A 12,236-nucleotide genomic window follows, 5' to 3' on the forward strand; every position below is an offset into this window, starting at 1 on the left:
ACATAGCCTCTCGTAGTTCTTCCAAAGTCACCTCGGACAAGAGAGTAGAATCATCTTATGGGTTCCGTGAGACATGTAGGTCGGATAGGACTTCCCTGACGCCTACATTCATGTTGTACTCTCGCTCGTAGTGAAGTGTATATGATTATGTGAACGTTCGGACGATATCTGTTTGCGTTTCAGCTCGTCGTCCATCCTCCTTCTCGACCTCCGTAATGAGCTGCCTCTTGCGCTTTTTCCTGTCTTGGACGATATGGTGGAGGGAAGATCGCTCTCCACTAACATCACCAGTTGTCCTCGCCCGCACCCGCACACCCAGGAGACGTACCTTTATCATTATGCGCCGTTTCTTATGGCGCTTCGGCGATTTCTGGTTCAAATGGCTCTGAGCACTATGGGACTCAACTGCTGAGGTCATTAGTCCCCTAGAACTTAGAACTAGTTAAACCTAACTAACCTAAGGACATCACAAACATCCATGCCCGAGGCAGGATTCGAACCTGCGACCGTAGCGGTCTTGCGGTTCCAGACTGCAGCGCCTTTAACCGCACGGCCACTTCGGCCGGCGGCGATTTCTGTTTACACTGTCTCACCTCTGTGCCCGGCGCAGGGCAGAGGGTAGATGCGGCATCCTGTTCTTCAACTTCCACCGCAATATCACCTTTTCGTTGCAGCGGTGCATGCGTTCCGCCTGGGTTCGACGAGAGGGCAACAGAGGCATCGGCGCTAGAAGACAGTAGGGGCTTCTCAGGAACTGTTGCAGGGGTCTCCAAGGCTTGTATCAACACAGAAGGGTCGTTATAGACAGCTGGGGTCTACCATCTCACTGCCGTAACATACGTAATCGGCATAGCGGTTGCTATCAACGGTCGGATCTGATCGCGATTGTGAGATACGAAGGTATATGGCGGTGCAGTTCAGTACGGACTTGTCGCACCCAGTTAAGGACAGAGTAAATTTCGAAGGTCTTCTATTTTTCGGTCGTATGGCTGAGGACTGTACCAGTGGGTCAAGAGCAAGGGTGACTAATCCGCTGGAACTTCAAATGTCAGCTCGAACACTCGCACATTTTGTGTTCCCAGTCCAGTAGGTTCAAGTGTTACCACACCCACGTCTCCGTCAGAGTGGCAGAGTCTGTAACTTTCCGTTGAGCGTCGGAGAACCTTGCTACAGGCCTCATCGTCAGTGAAATTAAGAAACACAACGCTGGAGACGATAGAGAAGTGGATACTAGGCACCTCCTTCGGGTCAACTTGTACCACGTAAAAATCTCTTTATTTCGTGGGCCTTGGGTGCAGAGTAAGTTGCGTCGAAGTGCAGCTGATCGTGACTTTCCGATGCGAAAGAGCCATCAGATGTCAGCAACGCAACTATGACACTTAACACTAGCGCGGTGAACAACAACAGATTCGAAAACGCGACGTGGAGTGGCCGAGAGCTATCCGACTGCCTACCCGACCACGTCTCACGACCCGTCCTCACAACTTTACTTTCGCCAGTACCTCGTGAGTCGTGCTTGGGTAGCTCAGTCGGTAGAGCACTTGCCCACGGAAGGCAAAGATTCCGAGTTCGATTCTCGGTCCGGCACACAGTTTTCTGCCAGGAAGTTTCGAATCAGCTGCAGAGTGAAAATTTCATTCTGCAGCACAAAGAAAACTGCTAGAATTAAATATGGCCTCCCTTCAGAAAAAGTGCGTGCTGCTATTCGATGACTAACTGCTGTAAGACTTCACATCATTCTACAGCTTTGTAGTCATTCATCCAAATCCTGAATCAGGCGAATCTAAGACGAGCGCTTCTACTGTGCTGAGGGGGTACCATCATCTGAAAGGCGCAGGTCGTTGAATTTCATGTACCTACAGTGAGATACGACGGATGTGCATGTTTCCACCACTAACCTCGCCGAGTTTAATCTGTCACGAATGTATTCTGTGGCAGGTATTGCTAATGCAAGGAATATATTGAACCATGGTTTGTGGACATTGACTTCCCTGAAATGGACTGGCCTGTCCAATAGTGCCAACTTGATGGCAATGGAACACCCGTGCGATCAGTTAGAACATCGACTTCGCTCCAGGCTCCAGAGTCCATCACTACATTCTCTGGTTTCGGCTGTTGAGAATCCTCTATGGACATTGAGACAACTGATTGAAACTGTTCTCATAAGAATCCGAACCATCATGAAGGCGAAGAGTGGACACATCCCAAATTGATATGCGCCAATGATAGTGAAAAAGCAGAGGAAACGTAGGGAGTTGAGAAGGAAATTGTGCACAGCCACACATGAGAACGACTGAGAAAAAGTGCATGTTGAAAATGGGTAGTACTCACTGTCGAGCCACTTGGAGTCGTACTTGAGGGTCCTCTTGAAGGAGAACTCGCGGCGGCCGGTGGTGAGGTTGTGCAGGTCGGTGCGGAAGATGACGGTGTCGGCCTTGGTGAACTCGGCGTTGGTGCCGCTGTAGAGGCCCGGCAGGCCGCCCGGGTTGCCGCGCTCCACCCACACCGCCGTCGAGTTGTCCGCCGGGTCGTACGGGCACTTGGCCACGCCCGTGCCCACGCCGGGCACGTAGTCACGCCGCGACAGGTGCGTCAGGTTCGCCTGCAAAGAGCGAAATCAGCTGTCTGGAAAAGCTAGCTGTTGGACGTAGATTTTCATGTTACGTTCTCTTCCTGCGGTAGAGAACTATAGATTAGTGAGGAATTGAATGTTTTCCATATGCCTAGTCAGTTTACAGCTTTCTTTGTCTAGCAGAGTCTTCCAACAACCCGGTAAAAGCGAATGAATGGCTCTGAGCACTATGTGACTTAACTTTTGAGGTCATCCGTCATCTAGAACTTAGAACTACTTAAACCTAACTAACCTAAGGACATCACACACATCCATGCCCGAGGCAGGATTCGAACCTGCGACCGTAACGGTCACGGGGTTCCAGACTGTAGCGCCTAGAACCGCTCGGCCGGTAAAAGCGATTTAAAATACGGCAAAAATGCAGGTTCTCTTTTTTGGTAGAAAACTGTTTAAAAAAAAACAATTCTGTATTTACATGCACTGCTAGCCATTAACTTGCAGTACTCGGAACGACAGCAAATAATGAAATTTTACATATTGTGAATATACCAGGAGTTGCTGTGCCGCTGGACTCACAGAACAGCGCTACGGGAGGCACGCTGACACTACACTGCACCCATCGAAGTACTGTAAATTATGTGAATAAAGCAATGCTACCAAATACCGCTGTATCACTCTGGACTGCCCCTTGACACTATCGAACTTGCTCGGCCTCCTGACGAAATATGGCTTACGATTGTCCAACGACGATAGCTTCCTGCTAACATAGCGTCATCAGCGCATAATCTTATAGTACTACTGAACCTATCTGATGAATCGTTCATAGACTCTAAGAACATTGTACTTCCTATTACGCTTCCTTGATGGACAATCGACGTTACTTTCGTTTCTGTACAACATTTGCAGCTCTGTATAACATGGTGGGCTCTCTTGCAACTACTTCATCGTCGGCAGAAGACGTGTCGAGACCGCAGGCTTCGTATGTTTATCAGTCGCGCCACGAGCAGCGGTGTGACTGTCTGCCACGGTACTCGACCACTGGGGAACTAAGAAAATAGCCATGCAACAGCCATGAACCGCCCAAAGTGGGGACGAAAATCCTTTCTCTTCGGGCAGCTGCTTCAAACAAGTTGGATTCTGTTTGTGACATCACTCCGCTAGACTGGACTTCGTCGAATTCGTCGCCTTGTCATGCTGTACTGCCACAGGACTTTTGACTGTGTCAGCTGCGCTGGATATCTGAGGTAGCATGGCCGCGTCCTGTGGAAGGCTCTGGACTTGCACATGTTATTATTAAGTAATAGATGGTGATCTTCTGGAACATCACGTGTCATTTCCTTCTACTTCGTTTATTTTATTGTGCCGTTCTAATTTAATCCCGGATATTATGATCCGGCGACTTGAGCTGTATTGAAATGAAATGAAATGATCATGCAGTACTGAAGGCCGAGAGACCCCTTCCTAGGAAGTTCAGCCACTGGGTGCAAGTCTTATTCCAAGTGGTGCCACACTGGGCAACTTGCGCGTCGGTGATGACGAGACAATGATGTGGACAACACAGCACCCAGTCCAAGGGTGTAGAAAATCTCAACCCGGCCGGGAATCGAACCCAGGCCCGCTGCTTGGTATGCAAGTACGTTACCACTCAGCTAAACAGGCGGACTTAACCTGTATTAATGTTTACTTACAGTAAATAACATAACTTTAAAACTATTTATTTACTGCCGTAGGTTACATCTGATCCTTTTTAGTAAAATATTCTTTGATCGAACCACATGTTTGTAAAGATACTCCATATGATCATATTTTGCTTAGCAGTGGTACTGTATCGAATTCACAAATGCCTCAATAGATTCAAATAACAAAATGGTACAATGTCTTACTCTTGTCCAGACAAAATCATTGCTCTCGTAAACTGAAAAATAATGATGGCGTTTCTATTTGACGTTGAAACATGGCCTTTTCTACCAGAAAAATCCATTTTTCAGTCAAGACGTTTTTCAACTTAAACCTGGAGTTTCTTGGATGTTACATTGCGATTTTGATCATGATATATAGCACTCGACGAAAAGCTGCCAGTTTTCACTATTATCATTGGCACATACTCTGATTTTCAAAGCATGGCCTCAGCCGTGGTACTTTGCTATCATTTGTTGGGATTTAATACTTCCCCACGCTTCCAACAGCGAATCTGCTTTCCAAATTGTCTACTAGATACCATAGCCTCACCCTACAGTATGGGGAGAAATACCGCGTATGCTATTTGCTTCCTTACCGTCTATAGCGTGAAAGGATGTTTTTTTTTTTCTGCAACTATTAGCTTATTCGGTTCCAGAATTCGTCCAACCTGGCATTCACCTAAATGTTTTCAGGAAATCGTGTAACTATATTACATAGGCTAGCTCATACATCACGCTAATAATCGGATTCTGCCTCAATCACTCCTTGCCTTGTAGGCTAGAGCTTGACTTGTGCAGATCCTTCATTAATTGCAAGCAATAAGGAAAAAATTACTGTGTTTTTTCAAGTCACTCTGACAATATATTGATGCCGGTGTTACCTGTCTGGTAAGGGCTGATTCGGGGAAGAGAAGAAACGAGCTTTTGAGGACGCATCTAAAAGAAAACAGTAATTGAAAATTAAGTTATTATTAAAGCAGTTCATAATATTACGATGATTCGTTTTCATAAGCATCTCTGTTGAATTACGTGGAACTGCTCTCACTGCTGTCTAGGCTACGTTTTATTACAAGAAAGGTAGATTGTTGTTAATGTGAAATTAAAATGTACTTAAGAAAGAGAGTTCTTCTATCAGGTTTCAGAATACAAAATTGCGATGACGACATGTCGGAGCTTCGAGAGAATGAAAATCGTTATTATATTTTCCTAATTTTAAATTGCAGTAGTTTACAGGAAAAACAGCTTTTGCATTCTGCACATTAATCTATATTTTATTTATGCAACCAGACGTGTTTCATCTTTGTAACAAGACGTCTAGGTGTCCTGGAATACTACATGATTTTTTCGTTATATTCGTTACTGATTTAAAAATTGCTCTTGCAGGAAAAATTAACTACAAAAAACTTTCATGAGCTGACTGTAAATCTAAAACCAATATGTGGCAACAAAAAAAGTCATGTAATTTTCCAAGACACAAATGAAGATGTTAAAAAGGAGAAATGCCCCTGGATGCATACGTAATACGTATAAATATTAATGTGCAGCACGCAAATGTGATTTCCTAGTAAACTACTATAATTACCTGCAGCTGCTGCGAAAATTGTCACCATAAGAAACTTGTTTACCAATTTTGTCAGCAGTTTGATCTGATAGTTTAGGGTTCTATGTTGTTGCGAGCGAGACACAGTACCTGAGAGTTTGTGAACCTACACTTAATTCTTCTCTGGCGCATCTGATTGCATTATAATGTGATGCTGTACATGTTACGCTGCGCAATTAAATCTTCATGTTATTTCAACAGATGAAGTTAAGAAATATCTGTTTTTGTTAGCCATCGCCCACACTTGCGCTTTTTTGGAGATAGGTTTATCATAGGGATATTAAATGTGAATGATATTCTTTTTAAAGACAAATTATGGGGATGAACTTCTTACGGTGTCGAAGAGATAATCTCAGCTAGTCTTATCTCAGCGCTGTAGCGTCGTATGGGATATATGAATGCGACTGGAAGTGAGAGAATGCAGAGAAAATGTTAATCTCGTTTTGATCTCGGCATTATATTAAGTTTAGATTTTGGAATCACATTTGTTTGTAGTCTGCTGGAAGAGCACAAGCCTACGTCACTATCGGGAGCGGGCCGGTGCGTCTTCGTGGAGTCGCTCCCAATTTAGAGAGCCAACTGTTGGATGAATAATGAGCCTGGTTGGTTCTTATGGCTGGTGAAATAAAATAAATGCATAGTTTGTCGCACCAGTTAAACAAGAAGCTATACCAAGAGACGTAAAAGGTGACACGTACGGACCGGCAAGTAGCAGGGATGGCGCCAATTAAATCTTCCAGAAGAGAAGGTTATATTATGCGAACTAGAACGAACGTTCGTTGTAAAGTACAAATGTCAGTGTGTTAATACCTACCGGCTCTCAGGATCAAAAGCAATTTATCAGGATACTGGAAGCATGTTAATGCTGTCCAATCTACAGGTACAATGTCAAGCTCTAATGAACGTAAGTGCTTTAAAGTGTCGCTTCCAGTTCATCAAGCTCATCAAAAGCTCCGGAACGCTTGTAACTTAATTCACCTTTCAAAAAGGTTAGTCGACCAAACTAATAGTGCCGCCAGAGTAGTAGCAAATTAACTCGTACCTCAATTTCACGTTCACCGTGGGCGATGGAAACTTTGGCCATTCGTGCAAATGCATTTGTAGCAGTTACAGCTCAGTAAAAGATCAGCCGATTTTACTAAGCAATTTTTGTGCTTTCATCAACGCGCATATCACTGTTTAACAACAATCATATACACAGGTATACAGCACTCATCCTCACAAACAATTCTACTTTGGTCTGCTGTTAGGAGTATTCGAATTCTGGTATGGCCGCACTGTCCCAAATGTAGCGACTTCTCCTATAAAGGTAGATTCACGTCAAGTTAAAAAAAATGGTTCAAATGGCTCTGAGCACTATGGGACTTAACATCTGTGGTCATCAGTCCCCTAGAACTTAGAACTACTTAAACCTAACTAACCTAAGGACATCACACAACACCCAGTCATCACGAGGCAGAGAATTCACGTCAAGCTCATTCTTCAGAATGCCAAGTACAGTGATTTTTATATGGTTATAACTGTAGGCACTCTTTTTCCTTGGTTAGTATGTGTTCTCTGGACCTCAATAGGATTGCGAAAGTCTCATGGTTTCACTGACAATGTCCAGAAAGTCACTAACTTTACTCAGCGTACGAGAAAACATATATCGTTTCACGTGTTTAATATCTGACATATCCCAGAACAAAATTAAATATCTTTTCCGCCACCTGTTCTGACCACGGTTGAGTCAAGATATAAACTAATAGAGAGAAGCAGCTGTTAGGAATTTCTTCTATTGCAATTAACTTGGACTAACTTGCGTTCCTTGTTAGATGATTAAAAAAATATGTATATAATGGGCAGAAAGAGATTTGTTTCCTTCTGTTTTTCCATTACCCTGTCCGTCCAAAATGTTCCGAGACTGATTTTATTCCTGGCGATAAGAGACGCCAATGCAGTAAGTGCGCTGACAGCTTGAACAAATAAGTGTAAACAACGGATGTGCATTGGAGCAGACACTTGCGAGCAGGCAGTGTGAAGTGAAGAACGCGGCACCGTAGTGTGCAACGTCCTCGTATCACAAATCGCAATGAAGCAACATCTATAAATCAATTGGTCAAATATGTTTTGAAAAAGAGAAAAATGTGTGTAAAGTAGGTCCCGCACACCTTGACTCCCGGGAAAAAAACAATGCCTGGACACTTGCCGCGGCTTGATTGAAACGCAAAACGCGCAGAGATTTTTCGCGGAATGAGAACATCACGGGTGTTGAGACTGATGTTATGAATAAGTACCTTCCACGTAAGTGCAAAAATTTACATCAATAGTCAACGCTTGACGACATAACCGACATTCAAGGCAATGTGTTGCTCTAGACGGACAACAACAATCAAGATAAAGGTCTTTCCCGACAGTTTCGAATTGTTGTTTAAACTTTCTGGGCATTGTACTCAAGTTGGACTGAACGTCTGAAGCATTAGGGCCACTAAAACAACCCTTTTAACGTTCCTCAATTTTTTTAATCCAGTCTCGAAAGCTTTTGGACTAACGGAGTATGCTAAATAGCTCCCGCTTGCCCAGTTATACTAGGTGGCTGCTTTATTTCCGACTGAGCGATTAATATTTACATTACTATTATCTATATCCTGCATCTCTCAAATATCGTAGGGTCCTACACTTGCTGAATGTCACATAGCCAAGTATGAAAACGTATAGGAAATGAAATTACAGCCTTGATTTTATACAAAGAAATGAAAGCAAGTATAGGGTTTAAAGTCCGGTTGACGAGAATGTCGTTAGCACAAGCTCGGAATAGATAAGCTGAAGAAAGCTATTGGAAGTGTTCTTCTCAAAGAAACCATCCCGGCAGTTGCCTTACGCGATCTAGGAAAACTACGGAAACCTAATTCAGGCTTGACAGAAGCGAATTTGAACCGGCGTCCTCCCGAATGCCAGTCCACTGTGTTATCATTGCAGCACCTCGCTTGTTTTCATCTATACAGGTCAAGTACAGGAGTTCACCCGACATCGAATCCCGTGGGTTCACGTAATTCACCTCCTCTCCTCCCCACATCCCATTCTTGGGAGTTAATGTGATTTTATGCGCCGGCCGGTGTGGCCGAGCGGTTCTAGGCGCTTCAGTCTGGAACCGCGCGACCGCTACGGTAGCAGGTTCGAATCCTGCCTCGGGCATGGATGTGTGTGATGTCCTTAGGTTAGTTAGCTTTAAGTAGTTCTAAGTTCTAGGGGACTGATGACCTCAGATGTTATGTCCCATAGTGCTCAGAGCCATTTGAACCAATTTCTGATTTTTTTGCGAACTATATCTACGTCTCAATGTTTCACTCTCTCCCAGGGCAATAAAAGAGCCCGCAGTTAGGGGAGACAAAAGTGGGTTCATCTAGTCACAACAGGGAGTATCAACAGAGACAAAATTAGGTCGCAGACAATGTTAAAATAGATATACTAACATGGTGATTGGCGATCACTGTACCCTGAATAAATGGTCCCAGGTCACAGAACTAAAATCACTCCAAAAGTATCAAGATCCCACCTCCAGCCAGAACCTCACCATCCACGCTCTGCGGGTTAATTGCCTCATTGGGCTGTCGGTGTACTCGAAGAGAGGAAATCGACGGTCGTCTGATCACACTTATTCAGTCAGGTACTCTCCATTTTCTGTGTCAATACGTTTTGCTTTGCACTGAGGCGACAAAAGTCATGGGATACTTCCTAATATTGTGTCGGCCCTCCGTCTGCTTGGCGTAGTACAGCACCTTGACTTGGCATGGACACAAAAAGTCGATGCAAGCCCCCTACAGAAATACTGAACCGTGCTGCCTCTACAGCCGTCCATAATTGCGGAAGCGTTGCCGGCGCAGGATTTTGTACACGAACTGAACTCTCGATTATGTCTCATAAATGTTCACGAGATTCACGTCGGGCGGTCTGGGTGGACAAATCATTCACTCGAATTGTCCAGAATGTTCTTCAAACCAAACGCGAACAACTGTGTACCTGTGGCACGGCGCATTGTCACCCATAAAAATTCCATCGTTGTTTGGGAATATGAAGTCTATGAATGGCGGTGAATAGCTTTCAAGTAGCCGAACATAACCATTTCAACAGTTAGACCAGATGACCCAGTCCAGCACAGCCCACATCATTGCAGCTCACATGGAGTCTCCGCCAGCTTGCACGATGTCTCGTTGACAACATGGGTCCGTGACTTCTTCTGGTCTGCGCCACGTTCGGACACTACCATCAGCTCTCACCACCTGAAATTGGGATTCATCTGACGGATTCATCTGACGAGGTCACGGTTCTCCAGTCGTTTACGTCCAACCAGTACGGCCAAGAACCACAGGAGAGGTGCTGCAGTCGATGTCGTGTTGTTAGCAAAGGCACGCGCGTCGGTCGTCTGCTGCAGTAGCCCATTAACCCCATATTTCGCAGTACTTTCTAACGGGTGCGGTCGTCGTACGTCTCAAGTTGATTTCTGCGGTTATTTGACGCAGTGAAAGGGTACAGTACTGCCCGACATTGAAAATACTTACAACATACTTCATTATATTTGTCAGGACAACACATTTTTTTTGTAAAATAACTCAATTTCAATTAATACAGTGAAGCCGGATACCAGTGTGGGAAAGAATGACAATTTATTTATTTAATTGATCACATGTGCACTCCCACAAAATAAATCCCTACATCCAGTTTGGTGAGATCTGTGAAATGAATGAATGTATGGTTGTCTACTAACCGCAGATAGTGAATGTCAATATATGATCATCTTTGAGACGATCCTTTAGCCACCTTTGGTGGAACCAAAGAGATGAAACTTACCGGAGCTTTGAGCGCCTGAAATGTGGCTGACCAATACGGTAGCAAGGTGCTCCCCCACTTCAGCAGAGGTGCGAGAGGACCTGAAGAACGGCCATGTTTCAGCACTCTGCCGCTGGATCTTGTGCTGTTAAGACCTGTCTTAGTTGTGCTCCGTAAAGACAAAAGAGTGGAGACATGGTATGCATGTGGAATATTTAAGAGTAGTTTGAAATAATAATTTCTCTATTTCAGGAACTTTTGTGGGGAGAATTAAATGTCAGGCAGGTAATATTAATGGGATCGTAGTAATCTTCGGAAGTGACCAACAGTCACAATGAAACCACGTGTAGCAATAAGTTGAAATACTTCCGTGTGCTTAAGTTAAGCTGAATTACTAGCGTGTGTACAATAAGTTGAAATATTTAAGAAATAGCGTGTGTACCATAAGTTGAAATATTTAAGAAATGGCATGTGCAGGACTTGAAAATAGAGACGAGTACTTCCACGTGGTGAGTACTGTGTGAGTCTCAATCTGTGTATGAGACAAAGGATAAAGAGAAGTACTCGTCCATGGTATCAGTTGAGGACTCGTGTGTGTAATATTACTTTGCGAGATATGTTTCCGTGTGACGCTTGATTCAAACTATAATACTCTGAGAGAGAAGCAAGGTGAGTCAGCCGTCTATCCAGCAACGCCACTTGGCTTGCATTGCACAGGAAGACGTGCATATATCTCCAGAGGTCATAGTAGGAAAGTAGAATTACAAAGTGGGGCAGTGTCGTGTGAAACTGGGATAAATACTAATTGAAGTGGGAAAGCTGAAAGTGATAGTGTTGTGACTATTTATTGTATTGTATTCCATGTTGTAGTGTGGTGTATGTCATGTAATTTGGGTATGTGTGGTTTGCATGGGAGAGTAGCAAGGTAGTTTCAAAAGATTAGTGGGTTATGCTTGTTCCTTCTGTACCGCTCGATCTGGAGGAACGTTTCGAGATGATGATTGTTAGAGTCGAAGTGTGAGGTATAATAAAAGATCCACCATCCTATCCAGAAAGTGCACTGTAGCGTTAAATAATTTACGAGACCATAATATAGAGGTTCACCAATGTAAAGCCATGCCCACTGGGCGGAATTTCTCATGTGTTATTGTTGTAGGTTATAGAATTTGTGTGTTTAGGTTATAGAATTTATCGGAATAAATATGATAGTGAAAAGAAAAAGATTGGTGGACTTTTTCTTCGAATTGTATGTTGTCATGATGTCCCGAATTTATAATGTGTGCACCATTCATATTCAGTGCGGTGGCCACGTGTTGTTAAAAGCCGTTAAATAAAAGACAAAAAAAGAAAATGTGGTATTGCCAGTGCGTAGTGAACAGTCAAGAGTTCTGTAAATCACTGATAGTCAGATGTGCGCGTATTATTCATACAGGAGGATAATCTGTAACTTAATTGTGAGTACGAGAGTTCATGTTACTCAATAAATAAGAATGAATCCACTCGCTTGGCAGACCACTGATCTTGCAGGCCTCTCAATAGTATTGCTTGTTTGTTAGCACTGACAACTCTACGCACATGC

The 12,236-nt window shown here is 43.9% G+C and overlaps 1 protein-coding gene across 4 annotated transcripts in view; it reads right to left on the reverse strand.

Annotated features, from left to right (window-relative positions):
* LOC126198890 (semaphorin-2A-like) overlaps nt 1-12,236 on the reverse strand; it is a 1,278,287-nt gene that overhangs the window by 193,650 nt on the left and 1,072,401 nt on the right. For all 4 annotated transcript variants that reach the window (XM_049935505.1, XM_049935503.1, XM_049935504.1 and 1 more), the window contains one exon: nt 2,332-2,602. In XM_049935505.1, the coding sequence (XP_049791462.1) occupies nt 2,332-2,602 (271 nt within the window). The remainder of the gene's footprint in view (nt 1-2,331; nt 2,603-12,236) is intronic.

This window comes from Schistocerca nitens, chromosome 8 (genome assembly GCF_023898315.1).
Source record: "Schistocerca nitens isolate TAMUIC-IGC-003100 chromosome 8, iqSchNite1.1, whole genome shotgun sequence".
Taxonomy (NCBI): domain Eukaryota; kingdom Metazoa; phylum Arthropoda; class Insecta; order Orthoptera; family Acrididae; genus Schistocerca; species Schistocerca nitens.